At 37.4% G+C, this 23,313-nt stretch overlaps 7 protein-coding genes across 8 annotated transcripts in view; 4 read left to right on the forward strand and 3 right to left on the reverse strand.

Annotated features, from left to right (window-relative positions):
• Positions 1–1,750, reverse strand: part of LOC106344410 (DEAD-box ATP-dependent RNA helicase 36) — a 4,574-nt gene extending 2,824 nt beyond the window's left edge. Inside the window, exons 1-3 of the mRNA XM_013783796.1 lie at positions 1,678–1,750; positions 1,398–1,572; positions 1,211–1,355 (exon numbers count right to left, since the gene is read on the reverse strand). Coding sequence (XP_013639250.1) covers positions 1,211–1,355; positions 1,398–1,572; positions 1,678–1,750 — 393 coding nt within the window. The remainder of the gene's footprint in view (positions 1–1,210; positions 1,356–1,397; positions 1,573–1,677) is intronic.
• Positions 1,751–4,104: 2,354 nt separating this feature from the next.
• On the forward strand, positions 4,105–5,217 carry LOC106343761. The gene has a single exon (XM_013783063.1). It carries the CDS (start codon positions 4,222–4,224, stop codon positions 5,044–5,046), a length of 825 nt encoding a protein of 274 aa, XP_013638517.1. The 5' UTR covers positions 4,105–4,221; the 3' UTR covers positions 5,047–5,217.
• Positions 5,218–5,312: 95 nt separating this feature from the next.
• On the reverse strand, positions 5,313–8,745 carry LOC106343760. Its single transcript, XM_013783061.1, has 13 exons — positions 8,553–8,745; positions 8,021–8,230; positions 7,822–7,872; positions 7,517–7,647; positions 7,308–7,424; positions 7,082–7,201; positions 6,817–6,878; positions 6,445–6,614; positions 6,281–6,334; positions 6,059–6,168; positions 5,854–5,967; positions 5,606–5,734; positions 5,313–5,508 (listed from the first exon to the last, which is right to left on the reverse strand). Exons 2-13 carry the CDS (start codon positions 8,228–8,230, stop codon positions 5,481–5,483), a joined length of 1,296 nt encoding a protein of 431 aa, XP_013638515.1. The 5' UTR covers positions 8,553–8,745; the 3' UTR covers positions 5,313–5,480.
• Positions 8,746–9,120: 375 nt separating this feature from the next.
• On the forward strand, positions 9,121–12,414 carry LOC106292581 (glyceraldehyde-3-phosphate dehydrogenase GAPCP2, chloroplastic). 2 transcript variants are annotated; one of them, XM_013728196.1, is made up of 14 exons: positions 9,121–9,319; positions 9,675–9,763; positions 9,840–9,907; positions 9,984–10,022; positions 10,170–10,270; positions 10,487–10,599; positions 10,748–10,847; positions 10,991–11,137; positions 11,240–11,300; positions 11,400–11,497; positions 11,580–11,722; positions 11,815–11,898; positions 11,981–12,070; positions 12,174–12,414. In XM_013728196.1, exons 1-14 carry the CDS (start codon positions 9,227–9,229, stop codon positions 12,226–12,228), a joined length of 1,281 nt encoding a protein of 426 aa, XP_013583650.1. In that variant the 5' UTR covers positions 9,121–9,226; the 3' UTR covers positions 12,229–12,414. The 2 variants fall into 2 exon arrangements, with proteins under 2 accessions (XP_013583650.1, XP_013583651.1); XM_013728197.1 differs by having other exon boundaries at positions 9,858–9,907.
• A 1,210-nt stretch (positions 12,415–13,624) lies between these two features.
• On the forward strand, positions 13,625–16,397 carry LOC106343951 (metal tolerance protein 10). Its single transcript, XM_013783318.1, has 6 exons — positions 13,625–13,814; positions 14,676–14,788; positions 14,883–15,128; positions 15,307–15,387; positions 15,474–15,704; positions 15,778–16,397. Exons 1-6 carry the CDS (start codon positions 13,625–13,627, stop codon positions 16,117–16,119), a joined length of 1,203 nt encoding a protein of 400 aa, XP_013638772.1. The 3' UTR covers positions 16,120–16,397.
• Positions 16,398–20,099: 3,702 nt separating this feature from the next.
• On the forward strand, positions 20,100–21,420 carry LOC106296171. Its single transcript, XM_013732245.1, has 2 exons — positions 20,100–20,575; positions 20,720–21,420. The coding sequence occupies exons 1-2, from the start codon at positions 20,250–20,252 to the stop codon at positions 21,207–21,209; spliced, it is 816 nt and encodes a 271-aa protein (XP_013587699.1). The 5' UTR covers positions 20,100–20,249; the 3' UTR covers positions 21,210–21,420.
• LOC106344411 (putative cyclin-B3-1) lies at positions 21,336–22,824 on the reverse strand. The gene is made up of 7 exons (XM_013783797.1): positions 22,720–22,824; positions 22,464–22,625; positions 22,308–22,367; positions 22,116–22,214; positions 21,846–22,024; positions 21,605–21,752; positions 21,336–21,519 (listed from the first exon to the last, which is right to left on the reverse strand). Exons 1-6 carry the CDS (start codon positions 22,822–22,824, stop codon positions 21,617–21,619), a joined length of 741 nt encoding a protein of 246 aa, XP_013639251.1. The 3' UTR covers positions 21,336–21,519; positions 21,605–21,616.
• Between the last annotated feature and the right edge of the window lie 489 nt (positions 22,825–23,313).

Here is a 23,313-nt window from a genome sequence, read left to right on the forward strand (position 1 = left end):
AGTTTCTGAGTTCTTGTCATTGTCTCTTTCTTCTCGAGTTCGTTTTGAACCTTGTTTTTCCTTATATGGAAAAATATTTTCGAAGAAAGATGCATTTCTTGATTCCATGACTGTATTTTTACGAATGTCTGATATTGCAGATTTATGTACTAGAAATCGATAAGCATTAATGTTATGTGCATATCCGATGAAGATGCAATCCACTATTTTAGGTCCAATAGTGACCTTCTTTGGTGGCGGTACCGCAACTTTTGCCAAGCACCCCCACACTTTGAGGTATTTATACGCAGGTAAATTACCTTTCCATAATTCATATGAAGTTTTACCAGTTACTTTGTGTGGAATTTTGTTGACGATATAATTAGTGGTAAGCAACGCTCCCCCCCCCCACATGTTCTGGGGTAACCCAAATTCCTGCAACATTGCATTCATCATCCCTTTTAGAGTTCAATTTTTGCGTTCAGCAACTCCATTAGATTCTGGTGAGTAAGGAGCTGTAGTTTGATGGATTATTCCATGTTCTTTATATAATGCATTAAATGGACCATCATACTCTCCTCCTCTGTCGCTTAAAATAGTTGTTTAAATTCGAGTTTAAATTCATTGTTTATATAATTCATGGATTATTCCATGTTCTTTATATAATGCATTAAATAGTTGATTTTCAACCTCGAGTTTAAATTCTTTGAATTTTTCTAAGGTTTCATCTTTGTTATGTAATAAATGTACATAACAATATTTTGTGCCTTCATCTATGAAGGTCACAAAGTACTTCTTCCCACCTCTAGTTTGTATGTATTTTAAATCACATAAATCGGTGTGAATTAAATCTAGAGGTTTGTTAGTTCTTTCAACACGAGGTGATGACGTTTTTGTGAGCTTACCCTGTACGCATACTTCACATTTTTGTTTACTTATTTTACATTTAGGAATTAGATTTAAATTCATTAATCTTTGTATATATTTGTAGTTTACATGGCCTAATCTTTCATGCCATGTATTAAAAGACTCAACCAAATAAGCAACTGGCTTCTTATTCATTAAAACAATTGGAGCTACAACTTTCGGAGGGACTGTCATTACATTCATCTTGACAAGTCCACCCTTAACATACCCTCTTCCCAAATACATCCCATTCCTCAAGACTTGTGGCGAATCCATTCTTGCTGAGCAAGGTTCCCGAGACCAAGTTCTTCCTCATGTCAAGCACATGCTTCACATTCGTCAGAGTGACTTCACGTCCAGATGTCATCTTCAGAACCACATTGCCACATCCTTCAATCTTGGAGACTGCAGTGTTTCCAATGAACAGCTTCTCCTGAGTCTTGCTTTCCTGATAAGTGTTGAACATCGTCCTATCAGTGCAAATGTGGGTGGTCACTCCTGTGTCATACTACCATTCTTTGGGGTTGCTGCCTTCAACCATGTTGACCTTAGTCACCATTGCAACGAGATCCTCCTCAGTGAGATTTGCTTGATGCTTCTCGTCTATGATCTTGCTGCGACACTCAGTAGTCTTGTGTTCCACTTTGTGGCAGTAGTGACACTTCCCCTTGAACTTCTCCACATTCGCTTTGATTTCAATGCCTTTGTTCTTGAAGTTTTTTCCAGAAGCCTTCAGGGCTGCAGCAGTTTTGGAAGGCTTGGCAGGAGAATGGGCGTGTGCCTTTCCTTTGCCTTTGTGCTCAGCCATGTTGACACTATGCTCCTTAGCAATGACCTTGTCAGCAGTTCGGTTTCTGGATTCCATCTGAAGCCTCATGATGAGGAGCCCCATCTTCTTCTTCTTGTGCTTCAAGTAGTTCTTGAAATCCGCATAGCTTGGAGGAAGCTTTTCAATGAAGCTGAGAGTTGTGAATGTCTCGCAGATGGACATTCCTTCAGCAGCGATTTCATGGCAAATGAGCTGAAACGCTTCCACCTGATCCATGATGGGTTTTGAATCCACCATTTTGAAGTCATGGAACTTTGAGGCCACTTACTTCTGGCAGCCAGCGTCCTCACCTATGTACTTCTTGTCCAGGGATCTCCACAGCTCCTTCGCAGTGGGAATCTCACAGTAGACTCGGTACAATGGGTCGATGAGGCGACCCAGGATGTATCCTTTGCAGACAAAGTCGGAATGCACCCAGATGTCATCACTTGCGAGAGTGTGCACATCATCAATCCCGTAAGGGACAAGAGGCTTGTCCTCCTGGATAAATTTGTCCAGCTTCAGTGTTGTAAGGAAGAACAACATCTTCTTCTGCCACGTTTTGAAGCCTTTGCCGTCAAACTTGTCTGGCATCAGTCCTTGAGTGAACGCGCTAGGTACAGACGGAGGAGTTTGAACTGCCACCGGACCACTTGTGGTTCCTGAAACTGAACCCGTTTGATAAAGACCACCACCGAATAGGCTACGGCGCGTGGTTTTATCAGCAGCATTACCCACTGAAAGGGTAGTTGTTGTTGTTGCTGCAGCTGTTGACGATGTGTTGGTTCCAACAGTTGTCACGGTTGCATCAGTTGGTGTAGCGTTGAGTGGAGTCTGAGTGACATTCGTGGTGTCAATGGGGGTGTTGTTATCGTTCGTCATTTTTATGTAGAGAAAACATGAAAATGGATTAGTACTCCATTCAACAAATAACATACTATTTTAAAGAAAATAATAGTCTAAAATCGATATTCATTTTTGGTGTTTGAACTAAATCATATCGATATAAGTCTTGAGAAAACGTTTTGCAAACTCGCTTAAAAGCGTTTGCAGAAACCGTTTTGTATACACTTAGAATGTTTCACAAACTTGCTTAAGAAAGCGGTTATTGAAATGATTCATGTATAGAACGTTTTGATAATGTATCAAAAACGTTTCGCGATAATGCTAGAAAGCAATCCGCAAAGCGTTATGAAATAAATGAGAAACGTTTCGCAGAAGGGCTATACAGCAAATCGCAAACTCGTTTTCAAAAGAACAAAGAAACGTTTCGCAGATAAGCTTATAGCAAATCGCAAACATCTTTTGAATGAAACCAAAAAGGTTTCTACGAATCGTATATCAATAAACGTTTTCGGTAGTGCTACAGAGCAAAACGTAAACTGTTTATGAGATAAATAACAAACATTTCGCGGAAGTGCTAGAAAGCAAATCGCAAATACCGTTCCAAAACTCGTTTTTATAAATCGTTCTTCAACCCGATTCGAGCTTTAGACATAAAGCGATTTAGAGTTAAGATTGTAAATACCGGAAAACTGGATTGACATAAACGAAATAGTAAAAGCGATGATAAGGAAAAGACGATTCAAAAGAAACATGGAGTCGAGATATAATCTATTTCCTTAACTCTAAATATTCGCTCTGTAGTGAGACAGGACTGTACGAATATCGAGTCCCATGATAAAACCATGATAGACGATTCATGCTTCACTCATGAATGCCCTATCGAACTAATAATCTACGAAACACTCTCGGACTTACGCTAAGGGATTTGCTGGTTTTCGTTGTTTCAAAAACGTTAAGAAATGAATGAAGAGAGTCAGGTTTATCTAAAGAGAAGAACGAGAGCCACTTCCCGCAACAGTTACTGCACGTGTGCGGAGATCACGGGAAGTTAAGTTTCGAAAACTTATTCTCCAAGACTCTCTCTTATCTCGTTTAAAATTCGAGAGGATAAAATGCATGACGTTTTTATTTTCTAGACAAAATACTTGTCGTTTTAAATAAAAATACCTGTTATTTTTTCCGAATTAAATGGCAAAACGTTGAGTTTAACTTAGTCCAAAAAAAAATTACTAAATGGCGGCGGCGCATGAGGGAAGTCCTCTCTCTACCTGAACCCTTATGACACAAGGCCATATTTATACTGCTCGAAATTGTTTGTGAACACATATTTCCTTCATTTCATTTCATTAATACATGCACTTTATGGCCCATTTGCATTCACATTTATCCAATTAATTTTACAGTCCATTGGCTTGATTAATTGGCCCAACAACCTGAACATTAAACCGGATATACAAGATTGGGTTTTTTCACCATCTCTAAATCGGTTAACAACAGAAGAATCCGACCAATCATAAACCAAACTTAACCTCCTAGACGAGATATCTCAAGCCCCTGACAAACCCTCCTCGAAACAAAAAAAAAAAAAAATCTGAGACCAATCTCTGGATCTCTTTCATCTCATCTTCCCCAGGGCGGAGGAGAGTCGTCTTGATTTGATTGGAAAAGAAAAACAAACAGGTATGACTAGTGTCGTTAATAATAAGAAGAGAGTTAGAATTTCATCTCCTGGCTCCGACTCGGACGATAGAGTTGAAGAAAGCGAAAAGAAGGATAATGCTTGTTACGTGTGTGACGGAAAAGACGATTGGGTTTTAGTATGTCATGGAGAGCAATGTCTTATATCCATTCATCAAAGCTGTACATGTGATGAGCCCGACTTTGATGAATTCGGTAATTTCTTTTGCCCTTATTGTTGGTACAAGCGTCTTGTTCTCAAGTCCTTGAAGCTAAGAGAGAAGCTTTTAGGGATAGACAAGTCTGGGGTTAGTGAGAATGTAGCTGAGGTAAATGTTTCACAAGGTAGAAGGGAATGTGATGAATCGTATGAGAAATTCATGGCGATGGAGAAGGATCAGAGAATGAAAGAAGTTGCGGCCGAAACTCAGTCTCAGGAGCTGGGAGGAGGATTTAGTGAGAAGAATCACATTGCTGAAGAGGATGAACAACGAGAGCATCATCCTATCTCTACAGACAATGTTCAAGAGTTAGCTTTGGTCATCCACCAGCCAATCGTAGCACAGCCTTTCCGCTCAGTCCCTCCTCCAAAAATCGGAACTGCGCTTCATGATCCCAAGCAAAGAAAACGTAAAAGAGTATTTTGGACGCAGGCAGAAGAACAAATGCTTAGGGTTGGTGTGGAGAAATTCCCTGGAATCAGGAATATTCCATGGCGCAAGATCTTGGAGTTTGGTCGGGATGTGTTTCACGAAGACCGGGTTCCAAGTGACCTCAAGGACAAGTGGAAAATGATTAACAAAATGTGTGGCAAGCCTTCTCTCGACTGAAGGACAACCAAATCATCAGTAGCTTAGCAGAGAGCAAATTAAACCCCATCGCTTTGCAGTTTGTTCTACAACCTTGTTCATAATTTTGCATGAGGTTGGCTTTTGTATAAACCTGATGGTTGTTAAAAATTACGAACCAATGCTGCTCTAATAGAAACCAAAGTAGTACTAGTTTTGCTTATTAAATGATAGCTCCTGCATAGTTTGCTTATGAGATATGCTTATATTTCTATATTCCAACATATCAAAGATTGTTTCTTGCCCTTTTTAAAGAACCAGTCATTCGTTTGATATATATAGCGCTGTTAAATGTTAATCAATCATTCACATACAAACAATAAGGACAGAGAATTAAGAAAGGACAAAAAACATAAGCAAAGAAACAGCAGAAATGAAATGTTGAGTAACAAACAATCTTTCATCATATATGTGTCTTATAGGATAATGCAGCCTCCCGTATCCCTGATGAAACAACGAACCATCAAATTCAGATTCTTTTTTTTTTTTTTTTAGTTTCTATCAGGTAAACATAATCGCTTAGGTTATGCACATTGATTACCTCTTGGGCTCTTCATAGTAACTCAGAGCTTGCTCGAACTTGAGCCAGAGTGGACATGATGATGCCTCAAGATCGACATGCTCAGGACCTTTGATATAAGCTTGGATAATGAACTGATTGCTTCTCTCCCTGTGTACCCACATAGTTTGAACAAATATAAATGTATTGTCTCCACTGACTCAGATTGATAATATTTGACTCACATAATCAGGAGTATTAAGTAGAGATTTTTGGAGTGGGAGGCTTACCTTCCTTCATACTCGGATAACCAAACCAAATAGGCTACACCGAAGTACATAGAAACAAATGGTTTGGTTAGATCGTCTGCTGAATCGACTCTGTATGCTCGGTATCCTAGCTCCCTTCATTCAGAAACCAGACACATTTAGATTTGAAGTTTTTTTAGACAATTTATTGTGACTATAAAGAAATGAAGTTGTGTCACAAACTTACGTGTTTAACCAGGCAGCAGTTTTGTAGTCCACTCCAAGAATCCCCACCTTCTTCCCAGTACCGTTCACAAACCTCATGCTCACAGTATCAGCAACAGCGCAAACAAGAGGCTGCATCAGTGAAAAGGAAGTTATAAATAGCACAATTATGTGTCCACTAAAGAAGCTTCTTGCCGTTGAAATGTAGTAAAGCATGTGATGGTTAACAGGTATGCTCACTTACAACTTTAATTCCTTTTGTGCTGAAGTACTCTGAAACGATTATTTCTGCAACAGCCTGGAAATAAAAAAGTATAGCATATTACTCTTTTAAGCAATATTGTCAGAACTATGCCTAGTTGCTAGGAAAAAAGAAATGCCGTTAGCTGCTCAGTTAAAAGACAGTACCTTCATTTCCCCTCGAGAAAGGTAAGGCCTCTTTTCACTATCTTGTGAGAAACGAACCTTTCCTCTTTCTTCTTTGGATTTTGTCCACTCTTTACATACTTCGGGATGATTCCACATGTCTTCCATATCTTCAGGGGAGGCTCTAGAGTCCCAGTATGTGAAATTGGTGTCTGTCAAATCATAGGGTGCATTATAGTTCATATCAAAACATAAAAGGGAATGACATAGGTTCTTGAAATCTGTGTGCATTTGCAGCTAAATCATTGACACACTGCTCCATGCTACTCCTAAGATTTATGGAGATCATAAAATGCTTGAAATGGGCGTGTTATTGTTGTATGATACATAAATATACAAATAGGGAGAGATTACTTGATCCAGGTGAAGTGGGATTAGTAGGATGAAAGCTTGAAGGACCAGCATCGACATGTTTTCTGCAACAATAATTACCAAAACAGACTGCGGTTTCAGTACACAAGCTTTGCTTTTCTATCTTCTTGGTGCAACTATTGCGGACAAAAGTAACAATATGAAAGAACACTGCCAGACAAAACAAAACCTTTTCCTTGCAACCATGTATTAAATGTGACAGCAGAAACTAGTTAGACAGAACAATCAGAGAACAGAAACAAGAAACCTTGAAGGGAGAGCCTCTTTCACTGCAAGGTATCGTTTCCAATATGGTAGTGTAGACTTGTGAGTCGCCTTTTTTGTCCCACCATTATAGGCTCTGACAACAAACTCTTCACTTCTCTGGCTGCGCATGGAAAATTGTCAAATACTTAAGTAGTCCAAGAGAAATAGTCCTTTTGTAATTGAAGTTGTAAAGATAGCAATATCAAATTAGCGACAACGTAACATACTTATTCTGATAGTCTGTCAACCATTTCAGGTAAGCCGCCGCAAAATATACATTTATAAAGGGCTTGTGAAGAAGATCAGGATTGTCATCCACATTATATTCCTGATAGCCTTGTCCTCTGCAATAAAGTTTGACCAATACCGGAACATAAGATTTCTTTAAAAAAACTTAAGATCTAGGACAGAAAGGAAACTAAAACTGATAACGTACCCAGCCAACCACTCTGCTGTCTTTGCAAAAACTTGTAAAATCCCTAAGCCAGTTTCCTTGGTCTTTTTGTTGTACCGCATAATGAGAGGCTTCCGGTCACTTTCAAGCTCCGCAATTGCGCATATCATTTCCTGCAGATGAAGAGGGAAATGCAAAACTCTGAGATCAGAAAGGGAATAAAATCGATCTCAAGAGAAGCTAAAACCAAGCTCAGAAAGTATCAGTTCTAAAAGGAACTGCCCACTTTGAAAATAAGTTCTGCGTCAAGATTAAAACACTCAGTGATAGGTGACAATGAAGCATACCGGATCCAGTATTGAATCAAAGTGTCTTCGTACAGTAATATCAGCAACAGCCTGCAGTAAAAAGGAATTGACCAATAAATAGTCAGAAAATCTAGAATTCACAAAATCCTCACCAATTATCGATGGAATGATTGAAGCCAAATGAAAACCATATGAAGTTTCCAGCCAAACATACAAAGATTTTCAGAAAATGATTTACCTTCATCTCAGTCTGTGTGAGATAAGGCTGTCCATCAGGATCCCTTGAGAGGTGAACCTTCTGCCCTTTAGTCTCCCCAACCTCTATCCATTCAGCTCTCACCGCAGGATCCATCCACATTGCCTCTAAATCATCCGGGTCAACACAATCATTCCAGTACATGAAACTATTCGCCATTCTTGCATTGCTGTACGACCTTTCCATTGGCATCTGTCAGAAACAAAAAAAAAAAAAAAAAGATAATTATCACACAAGCTATTGAAGATTCTACAACCACAGCTAGCTAATGGAAGAGAGAGGAGCTCAAGCCACATAATCGATATGGGAGGAGGTGCAAGCGCAAATCCAAAATCTTATTCTACACATCTCAAACACGAAGACGAACTAACCGATCCCAGAAAAAAAAAACTCAAATCGTAAAATCAATTAGGAAACTAGGAAGTATCATGATGTCAGCATAACTCAACAAACGAATTGCATTGAAAATCAAAAAGTGGCACAAACGAACGAGCAGAGAAAGATTGGAGAAAACCTTGCCGAAGGCGTAAGCGCGAAGGACGAGAACGTCGACGACAGGAGCAGAGAAAAGGAGATGAAGATTCAAATTGATATTCGGGAAATTCTACGGATGCTCAGAGAATAAGAACGAGTAAGAAACCAACGGTTCGCCATTTTTAACGGGAGAGCCAGGACATCACACAGAGGAGACTGTGATGACGAACGAAACGCAGAAGAACGCCACCTGGCGACTCGGAGCTGGACCAGTTCGTCGTCGTTTTAACGTCGAGCCATTTTTAGCGGGAGAGCCAGCTGGACTTTTGCCACGTGTCGACCTGAAAATGGAAATAAAGGCTAGGCCCATTAGTCTGACGTGGCAAGGAGTAACGTCGCTTTATGGCTTCCTTTAACCCCACCCCAACCGTCATTAATACGTCAACGTTGTTCAAATATGGCAGCAGGCCCTCTAATATGGACTTCTGTCGTCTTCCTTGAAATCTCAGCCCTTTAATTCTAATCGCACCATTAGCTACGATGAGCCGTGCCGCAGCGGAACACAACATCATCGTCTCTAGTCTCTGCAGAGGGAGAGTCGTAAGCATATTTACATGAGAATATTCCTCTACAGCTACACTAAACAAAAACCATACAGGGGAAGCGTTTTGGGGTTTTAGCGGCGAGATCTCTCTGTTCTCTTGTAGCTTAGCAATGGCCTTCTCTTCACTTCTCAGATCTGCCGCCACTTCCGCCGCCGCGCCTCGTGTCGAGCTTTATACATCTCCATCGTACGATCATTTTCAGGTATATAGCGTTGTTTCGTTTCTTCTAAATCGGCATTTTGTGCTCGATTTGTTATGTTTAAGCTTTACGTTTCGCTTTGTTCTGCTTGGATTTCGAATTTCCGTATCGCCTTTGGTTTGTTCGTAGAGAGTGGGATTGGGAAGGTGTAGCTTGTCTTTAGCTCTGGTTTCGATTTATCAGTGTAAAGTAAACTTGGTGGCTGTTGTTATTGTATCTTTGATTTTGTCTTCCCGCGTCCTCACATGTTGTTGCAGTTGAACGTATAGTCGTTTAGCTTGTGTCATCTGATGATAATCTGAATAGTGATAGGCAGCATTCAAGTTTTATACGTTTCGTTTTTTTTTTGAACGATTAGGTCACGTCAAGTCTTGGATTTAGTCACAACCTGACCTCGTCCAGATTCTCCGGTGCTGCGGTTTCAACTGACTCATCTTCATCTTTACAGTTCAGTCACAAACTCTGTAGCACATGTAAATTGCACTGTGTTTTTTTTTTTAATTCTCAGAAGTCAATTGTACAGAATATGCAATGCGAGAAGTGTGCAACCTATCAAGGCGACAGCTACAGAAGCACCTCCTGCTGTCTACAGTAAGAAAACAAAAATTCATTGAAACTCCGTAGCTGTATCCTTACTGCTGAATTTGATTTGATTGACTTTGTATAGGGCCAAGGAGCAGTGGAAAGACTAAGGTCGGGATCAATGGTATGTTCTTCTAATCCATTGCTGATTTTCATTTTGAAACTCCTCATCATTGGATAAGTATATGCCTTCATTCCTTCTGATATACTTCTAGTTTCCTACATTTTTCACTTCTTACAAATGCTTGAGTCTTTACTATGTGTGGGATAGGTTTTGGTCGGATTGGAAGGTTGGTCCTTCGTATCGCAACTTTCAGAGATGATATTGAGGTTGTAGCAGTCAACGACCCATTCATAGACGCCAAGTACATGGTAAGGATGATTACTGTCTTATCTAGCAGTTGATGCGACTTGCAGTACCGTTTTACTCTTACTAGTGAGCCGGGGATTACTTATAATTGTAGCAATTCCATCCCGTTTAGTGTATCTTACTCTTGGTAACTTTTCTCGTTGGCTTGAACCCAGTATAATTTTAAGGGATACTTGTATAGAAAACTTACTGCAAATCTTCTCTCGCCTCGTATGCAGGCTTACATGTTCAAGTATGATTCTACTCATGGAAATTACAAAGGAACCATCAATGTACTTGACGATTCTACTTTGGAGATCAATGGAAAAGAGGTCAAAGTTGTCAGCAAGAGGTAATTTGTTAAAATGTTGCCTCATATCATGTTATATATCTGTTTAGACATGGTCAAATTATGAATTAGTTGTCATGTTTTTTCTATTGATAAGGTAATATCCTTACTCTTCTTTCTAGAACCTGACATATTATTGGTCCTTCCGCAGAGACCCAGCTGAGATCCCTTGGGCTGATCTTGGAGCTGATTATGTTGTTGAATCTTCCGGAGTATTCACCACCCTTGCAAAAGCTTCGTCACATTTGAAGGTGTGCAATTTCATTTGAACGCACTTGTTAATGTACTTGTGTCACTAATGCCAACGTTGAATACCAGTCCTTATCTTAAGTAATTTAAATATTCGTCTGCTAAAATGGCTTATTATTTGCTTGAACTTTTCCTGTCTGTGCAGGGTGGCGCCAAGAAAGTCATCATCTCTGCCCCTTCAGCGGACGCACCAATGTTTGTTGTTGGAGTAAATGAGAGGACATACAGACCTAACATGGATATTGTCTCTAATGCCAGCTGTACCACCAATTGTCTTGCACCTCTTGCTAAGGTTTGTAAACATTGCACATTATTTTTCCTGTGAATAACTTGCTGTGAAGAGCTTTAGTAAGGTTAAATAAATTGTCGCTGGCCCCTAATTTGTATCTTTCAGGTGGTGCATGAGGAATTTGGAATTCTTGAAGGCTTGATGACAACAGTTCATGCGACCACAGGTACTGGATTCTTGGTCATCTTGTTATAAGTCTCTGTATATCAATAACCTGAGAAGACTAAATTATGTTTTTTTGTTCATATCTTCTTTCCGTATTCAGCAACTCAGAAAACTGTGGACGGCCCATCAATGAAGGACTGGAGAGGAGGCCGAGGTGCCAGTCAAAACATCATTCCTAGCTCAACCGGCGCTGCAAAGGTATACACAACCATAGGTTATATTTATTCATCCAGTCTAAAATCGTATTCATAACTTTTTGTTCTTGCTCTTGTCTCAATAGGCTGTTGGTAAGGTTCTTCCAGAACTCAATGGAAAACTAACGGGAATGGCTTTCCGTGTTCCAACACCAAATGTTTCTGTTGTGGATTTAACTTGTCGGCTTGAGAAGGATGCATCGTACGAAGATGTTAAGGCAGCCATCAAGTATGACTAATATCCCATATCATTATCGTTACCTAAACTTAACGTTGAACTGTATGAACATCTCACTATTTTGATGTTAAAACTCTTGATAGGTTTGCTTCAGAAGGACCACTTAGGGGAATTATGGGGTACACAGAAGAAGATGTCGTCTCCAGCGATTTTGTCGGAGATTCAAGGTATCCCACTTAAAAGAATCTTGTAATGGATTACGGATTTCAAAATTTAGTTTTGGTTCTCAAATGTGGTGATCATTTTCAGGTCAAGTATCTTCGATGCTAATGCTGGGATTGGATTAAGCAAGTCCTTCATGAAACTTGTATCCTGGTATGACAACGAATGGGGTTACAGGTAAACACTGAGTCTCTCTTTGTCTTTCATTCCTTTACCATCAATTTGGCAGCTGTCAATACGCAAATACTAAAAATATATTGCTGGTTTTGTAATATTACAGCAACCGAGTCCTTGACCTGATAGAGCATATGGCGTTAGTTTCAGCCATCCGCTAAACCATGGCAGTTTCTTGCAGAAGCCAAAGATTTTCTCCACGCTCTGTGCATTAGGTACCTAGCTGTATTTTGTGTGTGTGGTTCGAATGATGAACCTTCCAATTTTGCTATGGTATCACGACTTGGTTTTGAAACCATACGATTGTAATAAGAAGACTTTTATGTTGTATTAAGAAAAAAATTGTTGGTTTATCTTGGATATCTTTTAGTTAATTCATAATTGTGGAGATGAGATGAACAATCGAAATTCTGTGACAGTGAAACATCGATGAGTAGACAAGACTGTGGTTCTGAGATACTGACGATATAATTAGCATAATGTTAAGATTTTAGGATAATTAGGTACCCAAAAAGTTGATTGATTTAACTTTGGAGTTTGGACTGAATAAAATAGATGCTGAAAGAGTGACATCACATCCACTTTCAGGACAAATTAGCCGGTACACTAATTAATACAAGCAGATAAAAAGGCTTTAGTATTTATGTGATTTTGATTTTGTTAATAACAGGATGTTTTTTTTGAACTGATAAGTGTATATTTACATCTTTTAAATAATAACAGGATGTTACATGAAAGAAAACGCACTCGGAGAAAATGGAGGAAAAGGTATAAGGGGACAAAAGCTTTTTTGCAATCGTGGAAAACCACTTTGATCTCAACCAAATGTGGCACTGCATAATTAATCATTTTAGTCTCTATCAACATAATTCTAAAGTTTCTTTATTTTACGTGACCATGTTTGATTTTTTCTATTAGATGAAGGAATTTGCGAACGTGTAATGTAAAAGCATTAGGGACTCATTGTTGTTTTGGTCCGGTTCTTTGGACCACGTCCTTTTGGCATCACCAATGACCACCTACTTCGTCACCTCCCTCATCAAAAATTTCACTATAAAGATTCCAATTATGTGCACATCTTAAAAAATACACAAGACAAAATGTATTTCGTGTGACCTATATCTATCTTGAAAAAGAGAGAGCACTATGCCTTTCAACATAATTTAAAGTGAAACTATATGATACATGCTCTTATTTTTTCCTCGCTGTTGCAATAACCTGTAACTTTTTTACCAATTCAACTCCTAATAAAAGCGTAGGTTTGTAAACACTTGTTTTTGTATGTATATATTTAAAAAAAATATATATATGTTTTCCTGTAAAATATTTTTTTTTAATATTGAACACAGAAAATATATAATTGACATTTTAATTTGTGTTGATAAATTAACATAAACAATTATGTTAGAGAGAGTTGTGTGAGACTCGTATACTTAAAACTTCCCTATATTTTCTCATACAAGCAACCAGTTTTGGTTTCTCTCTCACAACTTCCCCGGAACCACTTTTTTTTTTTGCTTTTAAAAAATTCCAACGCAGAGAGAAAGTGATCGGAGAATGGCCACGGAGCATATAATCCGTACGTCGGACCAATACAATGTCGAGCTTTTACCTAGCGATGAAGATGCGCCGCCGCTTTCGTCGTCCTGGCGTCTCAGCCTCGACACTTTTCGACTTCCTTCTTCCTCGTCGTCCACCGGCCGTCACGACGGTCGTACTCGCTTTTTCCGCTACTTCCGTACTCCCAGTGAGTTTGTTGTTCTTCGTGTTTCAGTTCTTTTGTTTGCTCTCGTGATCGGCGCTCAATCCGTTTCGTGTGGATCATCGAACATGGATCTATTATACGAACTTAACCGTGTGCATGAAACAGAATAAGTAATTACGCAAATGTGTAGTTGTTGGATTAATATATAGGGGATGTGTCACACTCATCTGTGAGTGAATTAATTCTTCTTCTGTTAAACCTTGTTTAGAAATTATATATATTGATTGATCCAAGGGAATATTAATCTTTTTTCTTTTGTTGATTCAAAGTTATCAACTTTTAATGGAATCTTAAGATTACATCTTTTGGAGTTTGATTCCTTTTTAAAAAAAAAAATTATGTGGATGCTCTGAATCAGATTTTGTATAGAGGTTTAACGCCTTGTAGAATATGATTCGAGAAAAAGACAAAAATAGCACTTAATGTTTTATCAAAAGTCACAAACTTAAGGTCTAGAGTTAAATGGTGGAGTTTAGGGTTTAGGGTTTAGGGTTTAGGGTTTAAGGTTTAGGGTTTAGAGTTTAGAGTTAGGTTTAGGGTTTAGGGTTTAGAGTTTAGGGTTTAGGGTTTAGAGTTGAGAAATGAGGTTTTGGGGATAAGATTTCAAATTTTGAAAAATAAAAAAATTAAAATTTTCAAAGGATAAACTTAGAAATGTGCTATTTTGGTCATTTTAGTTTTTAAGTGCTATTTTTGTGATATAAACTTAGAAATGTGCTATTTTGGAGATTTGCCCATATGATTTAGAAACTGTTAAACCCCATTATTATCGAGGATCAAACTGTTATATATCTTGAAAAAGGGTTTAAGCTTATTAATCATCCTCTGTTTTCTTCAATGTAGGGAAGGAGCGCAAAGTCTCTGAATACTACAAGAAGCAAGAGAGGCTCCTCGAGGGCTTCAACGAGATGGAGTCTATCCATGAAACCGGTTTTGCTTCTGGAGCTCCAACTGATGTCTTTCCCTAAACCCTTTTTCTTTACTCTTTGTTCTAAGGTTTCGTCCATTTAACCTTTAAGCATCCTCAAATTCTTTTTTTTTTTTCAATAGGAAGAAATGAAGAAGCTTGCAAAGAGTGAGAGACTGGCTGTTCACATCTCCAACGCTACTAATTTGGTGCTTTTTGTGGCCAAAGTGTATGCCTCTATGGAGAGTAGATCCATGGCTGTGATTGCTTCAACTCTGGACTCTCTCTTGGATCTCTTGTCTGGTTTTATTCTCTGGTTTACAGCTAATGCCATGAGAAAACCAAACCATTTTCATTATCCTATTGGCAAACGACGAATGCAACCTGTGGTATGATCTTCTGTCCAGTAACTCTTCCTTTTGGTTTCTGTCTATCAAGTAATGCTTTTGTGTACTGTTTCAACAATGACCAGCTTTTTCTTGTCTCACAAGAAATTATACATACTTTTTTAGCCTAACCAGATGGTCACAAAACCTTGTGTTATATAACGCTTGGCATTATTAACAGGGCATCATTGTGTTCGCTTCCGTAATGGCAACTCTTGGACTGCAAGTTTTGTTAGAGTCAGGAAGGCAACTAGTCTCCAAGGTACATTTCTTTGTTTCCTGGTAAATGCTTTCATCTGTTATTTGATGTGTATATAACCAAATTCTCTTTTTATTTTCTTGTTGCAGAGTGGTATTCATATGAATAGCACAGAGGAGAAATGGATGATAGGAATCATGGTCTCTGTCACCATAGTGAAGTTCCTCCTCATGCTTTACTGCAGAGGTTTTCAGAACGAGATTGTTAGAGCCTACGCTCAGGATCACCTCTTTGACGTTGTCACCAATTCAATCGGCTTGGCAACAGCTGTCTTAGCAGTCAAATTCTACTGGTGGATTGATCCCTCTGGTGCTATACTTGTAAGTTAAAAACTTTGAAATGTGAAATGGTCTTGTGGATTACGAAAACGTTTCTTTCTTTTCATGGTTGCAGATAGCTTTGTACACCATTGGAACATGGGCAAGAACCGTACTAGAGAACGTCCACTCGCTGATCGGACGCTCAGCCCCTCCAGACTTCTTGGCGAAACTGACATTCTTGATATGGAACCATCACGAACAAATCAAGCATATTGACACAGTCAGAGCCTACACTTTTGGATCACACTACTTTGTCGAGGTGGACATTGTTTTGCCAGAGGACATGAGACTGCAAGAGGCTCACAACATAGGGGAGACTCTTCAGGAGAAGCTCGAGCAACTTGCTGAGGTGGAACGAGCCTTTGTTCACATAGACTTTGAGTTCACTCATCGTCCTGAACACAAGTATAGTTAGTTTTCGAGCTTTGTAGAAGAACACAGATCAGAAAAAGATTCAGGAGGTGAATGATATGAGTAATCTTCTAGTGTTAGTTCTTTAGTTTATGTTCTCTTCACGTCGTTTTGTCTGTGTGGAGATAGACTGAATGTCGTTTATGCGAGTGAAATGTGTGTGGTTTAACTATCAAACAATGTGTTGTCTCTATTAATGGCAAATGCACTGTATGCCGTTAGGTTATGAACAAAAACAAGCAAATTAGTTTGATACGAAATTCTGTACCGGATGGATCCCAATTTTAAGGCACCTAAGCTGATCACGGTACATGATTTTTATATCCGATCCGAACCAAATCCAGAATGTAACATATATCCGAAAATATCTAAACTATAAATATGTATCGAAACTATTAGTTATATTAATAATTATAATAATTCAAATATTAAAAATTATAATAATTCAAATATTAAAAATTATAATCCAGTTGTAAATGTCAATATATAAATTATTTTTTGAAATTATTTTGAATATTTTTGTACATGTTTAGATATAAAAAAGCATATCTGAACTGGATATTTCAGATAAATTTAGATTTATAAAAAACTCAATCCAAATTAAAATCAAAAAGTTTTCATTTCATTCGAATATATTTAAAATATCCGGATCCGAGAAATATTGAACCGAATCTGATATGAGATTCAGAATTACCCCATTGGTATCAACTTTTCCATATGCATATTATTTGATATCTCAAATATTCAACCCAAAGTCCATCCGATATCAGAATATTATTCGATATCCAAAATATCCGATCTGAACTCGATCTAGTATCTGAATTCCGATGCCTAAACCACATAATCTATTACTTGTTAATAGAGAAACATTTTAAGAGAATAACCTTTATTTAGTACTATATTTACAAGTTTGCTATTATTGATGAGATGTCTTCACCACATACTTCCTCGTGCTTCTTTTTAATAGACCAATATTTACTAGAACAATTTTAATATATGTCATTGGTAGATGTATAATATGTTATGGATTAATGAAATGACTATAGTTATCAGAGTAAATGCGGGACCAGACTATATGCATTTGGTCAAACATTTAATATCTTTACAACTTACCAATGAAGTTTAATGATTATGTTTACAGTTATTTTTTAAACTTTGTAACTCTGGTTACTATTGGAAAAAAATATGTTCATACGATGTAATATTAATGCATTAAATATGCGACTTTGTACTTTGTTTTTTTTCTACAAAATTGGATTTTAGGTATTTCGAGTTCAAACATAAAAAAAATCTAAAAATATAATAATTAGAGATAAGAATGCAAACAAAATTACGAGATGACAATTAATGTAAAATTCATCTACGTAGAAACCATTTTTTTAAAGCTTAGATCAGAAATCTGGGATCGACGAATTCCTATTTCTCTTTTTTTATTTATTTATTTATAATCTCTAATACTTTTGCTTTTAAACCAAAAAAAGGTTATATAATGTCTGTATAAATGCATTTTATTATACAAATGGACCTTTGACAAACTAATGGTCCACTATCGTTAACTTTTACTACAGTTTTTCTTTATATTTCTCTATATAGTTTTGAGTCTATAATTTTTATATAGACGTTTGATTCTATACATATACGAGTGAAATTATTACAACTCAAAGATTTGTAATAGGCGGAGTAACTATTTTCATGTGTTTAGTCACATAAGTTATGAAACTCTCCATGTTATATATTTTGTTTATAATTTTCTTTTACAAATTAAAAACAAACAATTTTATAAATTAAAAACATATTTTCCATATGAAACATTTCTTATGTCATATAAGAAATTTATATATTTAATATTTCAATTAAATGTTAAATATATTTTATTTAATTTGTTTTAGAAATATTTACTTTCAGAGACACAAGTTGAGGTTACAATATCACTAAAGGACACATTGTTTACTGAGCACACTTTATCATGTTAGTTTTACTAAGATGACCCTCAACCAAGTGACATCTTCAAGTAACTAGACATCTCATCATACTAACCAAACTCGTTACCCAACTCAACTAACCAAAGAGATTCTTAACCAAAACTGAAATCTGATTTTTATCTTTTTACAAAATCGATAATTTTTTAACTTTTTTACAAAACCTTATCTCTTCTTCTTTCTTCACAAATCCATCGCCGGTGAGATGACCCCTAATTTCTTTCTCCCCCGATTGTTTCTAGATCCAGAAATCAACACCTGAAATTGAATCCAAATATCGACTTTCGGAACCCACGTCTCTTCCATTGCTCATCTGTTCTACGAATCTGTGGGTTTTCGCGTTTCCATCGTGAGCGATCTCTGTATCCAAGCCTCGGAAATCTGGATAGATAAAATCAAAATAGAAGGTTAGCTTCCGCTTCTTAAACCACTTGATTCTGTATGTATGTAATGTGAGTGTGGATACAATGGTGGTGGTTTGTGGAGGTGGCTACTCGAGTGGAGGAGATGGTGGTGGATACGGTGGAGGAAGCGATGGATACCGCAGTGGAGGCGGTGGTGGTTATGGAGGTTGTGGTGTAAGACGTGAGGGTACTTACGGTGGTGGTGTAAGTGGCTCCACGCGTCTCCCGTCCACGCATCTCATGTCCACGCGTCTCCCGTCCACGCATCTCTCGTCCACACATCTCCCGTCCATGCATTTTTTTTGGTCCACAATGAACTTCCATTTACCTCAGGAACCACAGACTCATTCTCTACATATCACCAAACACATCTCAGCCATCTGCACTTAAGAAACAAAATCATCAAAATCATGAAAATTTTACTCCCTAAGACACAATATATGTTACTAATTACCTTTAGAGGCACATTATGTTGGGAGAACATTTTTCCATATCAATTTGTTCCATATTTTGTACATGATACTTAGGCTCGTAAATCCAATATACGATGTCCACGATAACGTATCGACATTAAATCTGAACTCTAACATGATTTTCCTATCCACAACAATTTGTCCACCATAAACACATCCACATGATTTTTGTCTACCAAAACATATATCCACCAATAGATTATCCGTGAAATGTTCATTTATTGCAAACAACCAGAAACGCCCAAGTTATGTTTGGTTTATTTTTTTAAAACAAACAAATTTCTCGTTAGCTTCAAGAAGAGGCATTTTCGTCTCAAAATGGAAAAGCCCTACGCATAAAGTGTGTTAAAGACACAATGTGTCTTTGTGAGTAAAGAAAAGACAAAATGTATCTTCCCATGTAAGTCTCTCTTTGTTTTACGGGCAATTCTCCTAGATGGACCATTTTCAAGTTTTAGTCACAAAAATAGACCACAAAAAGGAAAATGACCAAAATGTTTCATTTAATAGGTAAAACGACTATAATACCCTAGATATATATAAAAAAAATTAAAAAAATTAAAAAAATAAATTTTATTTTATAGTTTTAGATTATATGTTTTCAAATTCGAACTTTTTTATAAATTTTAATTTTTTTTTTTAAATTTGCTTTTGTCGAAATTTTTTTATTATTTTTTTTTTCAAATTTTCTTTTTGTAATTCGAAAATATTTTTTGAAACTATTTTTTTAATTTTTATTTTCAAATTTTTAATATTTATTTTTATTTTATAAAATTTCAAATCTCAATCTCAAATCTCCACCATTAACTCTAAACCCAATTTGCATTAGTTAACCCTAAGGGTATAAATATATATTTACCTTTTTAATAAAATATTTTGGTCATTTTGAACTTTATAGTGTATACTCGTGAAATAAACCTTTTTTGTGCTATCCGGCATATTTCCCATTAATCTGGGCATATAGTCTTTTAGTAAAGTGCACTGTGTGTTGTTTGAATTCTGTTTGAAGCTAATTAATTGACTTTACATAATCTCATTTCGGTCTATAAGAAAACTAATTTAATCACAAAACTGAAAATAAAGATAAAGAAAATAAAATAATGAAAGTTTAAATTAAAACCACTCAAAAGAGAAAGAAAAGAGCTTGGCTATCTATCTTCCAACAAAACTTCCGTGCTTCACTGCTCTTCTCAACCAGACATTCTCTAAGCTCAGAATCTTCGCCATGAAAACGTAAAGAAGAAACACAAAGACCCAGCTCTCAGAAAACCAGCAGCCATGTCTTTTCTTCTCTCTAATCTATCACCTTCGATACTTCTTCAAACCGGAAAATCCCCAAACCTTAGACCCATCTTCACTCCATCTCAATCGCCATCGTCTTCAACAGGCTACGTGTTTGATGAAGATAGTCTCTCTACACTTTCCCTTTCTTCCGTCCAGTCTCCTCCTCTTCAAGATGCGCAGGTTAAGACAAAACCCACTCCTCAAGACAAGCATAACCACGACAGAGATGAGTTCTACATCAATCTCGGTCTCGCTGTCCGTACGCTTCGTGAAGATTTGCCTTTGATCTTCGCTAAAGATCTAAACTACGACATTTACAGGTCAATTTTCTCATCTGGGTCATTTGATTTTTAATGATAATGGATGAAAGAACGAATCTTTGGATGCAGTTTACAATAAAGATCTTACCTTTGAACTTCTCTTTGTGAATATTGCAAATTTAGATTCTTGAATGTGTTTCACAGGGATGATGTAACGTTTGTGGATCCAATGAACACATTCAGTGGGATTGAGAACTACAAGTTGATCTTCTGGGCACTCAGGTTTCACGGGAAGATATTGTTCAGAGACATCTCACTTGAGATTTTCAGGGTATGGCAACCATCAGAGAACATGATTCTCATCAGGTGGACTCTCAAGGGAGTGCCTAGAGTTCCATGGGAAGCTAAAGGAGAGTTTCAAGGCACTTCTCGGTATAAACTCGACCGTAATGGCAAAATCTATGAGCATAAAGTCGATAACTTGGCCTTCAACTTCCCTCATCAGCTCAAACCCGCAGCTTCGGTTTTGGATTTGGTCACTGCTTCCCCTGCAAGTAGTCCCCATCCAACCTTCTTTTCCGGTCCTGTCGACTCGTGTTCATCTTCATGGATCGAGTTCTACCAAGCGGTGAGGCGGACAGTGGACAAGACAGATGATATGCTTGTGACAGACAGACTAATCACATGCTCGTAGTGGAAGTACAGTTGTTATACACATACTCAGAGACACATCCTTCTCGGGTGTATATAGGTTTTACATTTGAAGGTTGTATAATATAATATATTGTGAGTAGATCTGGTTGACTTTAAGCTTTTGAGGAAACATAAAAGTGTAATGTCATTGCAGAAGCTTTATACAACTTTGTCACTACATTGGAGTTTTGTCTTTGTGATCATTTGAAATATTAGAAGCACACAGCAAAACAACATACACCTAATCAAGAATCACCATTAGCCTGAGTTTTGTTTTAAAATCTGGCTAGAGCCTATGTAGATGTATCTCCCTGCAGTTTCCGAGTAGGCATGAATAAGATTCAGTTCCAATAAAAGAAGCGAGTAGAAAACAAGTTTCCAGCAATATGAACATACCGTTAGATTGGTTTAGAGTGGAAGCTTGTCCAAGGGTTTCAAGACTGCGACGTTACTTCGTTCTGATTTCATGTACTTGTCATAAGTGACCCTCAGTTTTCCTGTCTTCGCAGCTTTATGGAACCTTAGGATCATGTCAGAACAATCCCTGTGATAAAACAGTTGTATACAAAGGAGTTTAGCCATTGTAATCAGTCAAGTGGCCTGCAAGATGTTGATTCTAAAGAGACAGCTTACTTACTTCATTTGGGAGACATTGTAGTGGGTATGGCTGATTAGGAGCGCGGTCCAAACTGGAGCCATATGTAAAGTGCAGCGTGCTACATAGATGGCTGATGCGCAGAGCAACGAAGGCTTGAACTTCAAAGCTTCATACTCAACCAAGCACAGCTCTATTAGGTAGAAGGAGAGTTGTTGAAGCTGAAAAAATAGTAGTATCAAATGCCTGCTTAGTCATACATGTTTGTTTTTACAGTTTATACAGCTTATCAGATACTAGTTCCACCCATACCTTCTTGTTTGATTGAGCAGCTTTTAGGAACCTCAACATGAAAACGTAAGGGGTCGCTTCATTCAAACGGAACTTTAACTGTTTGAGCATAATCCTCTCCTAAAAAAAGAGGAAGATTAACAAATGCAAACGACAAATAATTGTCAAAAAAATGGCTAGAGAAGTGGAACCATAAACAGAGTTTATTTATACCATTCCCAGGATTTGTTCTCTTGTGTAAGTTTCTGCGGAGATGCTAATCAAGTCTTTGATCTGCACATGGACATATACAATAGACTCTGTAAATTTAAGTTAGAAGCCATATGGAGTTGAGGAGAGGATTTGGCTTTCAGGATTAGTGTCACTTACCCTAGGATGCCAATAGTCCTCGTATTTAGAGGCTAGTAAGAGCGCAGTAAGACCAATCAATTGCATCTCATTTTTCTGTACTGGAACTTGGGAGAGGTAGCGATCCAATAAATTCATTGTGAGGTAGAGAGTCTCATGCATCAGATCAAATTTGGAATGAACCTGCAAACAAATAGGCAATAGCGAGATATATGATTCAGAAACTGAGTAGCGAAAATAGTAAGTCGAAATGAAAAGGATAAAAAACTGCACTCACTTCGATAAGCCAATTTATCAAAATTCCACGCGTAACAGGACTAACTTTTGTCTGAGTTGACAAGTAGTATCCCAAAGCTGGATTTAACGCCTGCAGAAGCAGCATTTCAAGTCAAAACTACTGGAAAGCTTAAATTCTTCTTGTGGAATTTAAGCTTAAATTCTTCTTGTGGAATTTAAGCTTAAATTCTTCTTGTGGAATTTAAGCTTAAATTCTTCTTGTGGAATTTAAGCTTAAATTCTTCTTGTGGAATTTAAGCTTAAATTCTTCTTGTGGAATTTAAGCTTAAATTCTTCTTGTGGAATTTAAGCTTAAATTCTTCTTGTGGAATTTAAGCTTAAATTCTTCTTGTGGAATTTAAGCTTAAATTCTTCTTGTGGAATTTAAGCTTAAATTCTTCTTGTGGAATTTAAGCTTAAATTCTTCTTGTGGAATTTAAGCTTAAATTCTTCTTGTGGAATTTAAGCTTAAATTCTTCTTGTGGAATTTAAGCTTAAATTCTTCTTGTGGAATTTAAGCTTAAATTCTTCTTGTGGAATTTAAGCTTAAATTCTTCTTGTGGAATTTAAGCTTAAATTCTTCTTGTGGAATTTA

This window comes from Brassica oleracea, chromosome C5 (genome assembly GCF_000695525.1).
Source record: "Brassica oleracea var. oleracea cultivar TO1000 chromosome C5, BOL, whole genome shotgun sequence".
NCBI lineage: Eukaryota > Viridiplantae > Streptophyta > Magnoliopsida > Brassicales > Brassicaceae > Brassica > Brassica oleracea.

What these genes read in the sequence shown, in the direction of transcription:
- LOC106296171 (XM_013732245.1), top strand. Translation starts at nt 20,250, where the DNA reads ATGTCTTTTCTTCTCTCTAATCTATCACCTTCGATACTTCTTCAAACC. An exon ending in CTAAACTACGACATTTACAG is followed by an intron (nt 20,576 to 20,719) that starts GTCAATTTTCTC and finishes TGTGTTTCACAG; the next exon opens with GGATGATGTAACGTTTGTGG.
- LOC106343951 (XM_013783318.1), top strand. Translation starts at nt 13,625, where the DNA reads ATGGCCACGGAGCATATAATCCGTACGTCGGACCAATACAATGTCGAG. An exon ending in GAAGGCAACTAGTCTCCAAG is followed by an intron (nt 15,388 to 15,473) that starts GTACATTTCTTT and finishes TTCTTGTTGCAG; the next exon opens with AGTGGTATTCATATGAATAG. An exon ending in ATCCCTCTGGTGCTATACTT is followed by an intron (nt 15,705 to 15,777) that starts GTAAGTTAAAAA and finishes TCATGGTTGCAG; the next exon opens with ATAGCTTTGTACACCATTGG.
- LOC106292581 (XM_013728196.1), top strand. Translation starts at nt 9,227, where the DNA reads ATGGCCTTCTCTTCACTTCTCAGATCTGCCGCCACTTCCGCCGCCGCG. An exon ending in GTCAAAGTTGTCAGCAAGAG is followed by an intron (nt 10,600 to 10,747) that starts GTAATTTGTTAA and finishes GTCCTTCCGCAG; the next exon opens with AGACCCAGCTGAGATCCCTT. An exon ending in AAGCTTCGTCACATTTGAAG is followed by an intron (nt 10,848 to 10,990) that starts GTGTGCAATTTC and finishes CTGTCTGTGCAG; the next exon opens with GGTGGCGCCAAGAAAGTCAT.
- LOC106343761 (XM_013783063.1), top strand. Translation starts at nt 4,222, where the DNA reads ATGACTAGTGTCGTTAATAATAAGAAGAGAGTTAGAATTTCATCTCCT.
- LOC106344411 (XM_013783797.1), bottom strand. Translation starts at nt 22,824, where the DNA reads ATGCTGCTTCTGCAGGCGTTAAATCCAGCTTTGGGATACTACTTGTCA. An exon ending in AGGACTATTGGCATCCTAGG is followed by an intron (nt 22,368 to 22,463) that starts GTAAGTGACACT and finishes GTCCATGTGCAG; the next exon opens with ATCAAAGACTTGATTAGCAT. An exon ending in TACAATGTCTCCCAAATGAA is followed by an intron (nt 21,753 to 21,845) that starts GTAAGTAAGCTG and finishes GTTTTATCACAG; the next exon opens with GGATTGTTCTGACATGATCC.
- LOC106343760 (XM_013783061.1), bottom strand. Translation starts at nt 8,230, where the DNA reads ATGCCAATGGAAAGGTCGTACAGCAATGCAAGAATGGCGAATAGTTTC. An exon ending in AAAGAGGCTCTCCCTTCAAG is followed by an intron (nt 6,879 to 7,081) that starts GTTTCTTGTTTC and finishes TTATTGTTGCAG; the next exon opens with AAAACATGTCGATGCTGGTC. An exon ending in GCACAAAAGGAATTAAAGTT is followed by an intron (nt 6,169 to 6,280) that starts GTAAGTGAGCAT and finishes TCACTGATGCAG; the next exon opens with CCTCTTGTTTGCGCTGTTGC.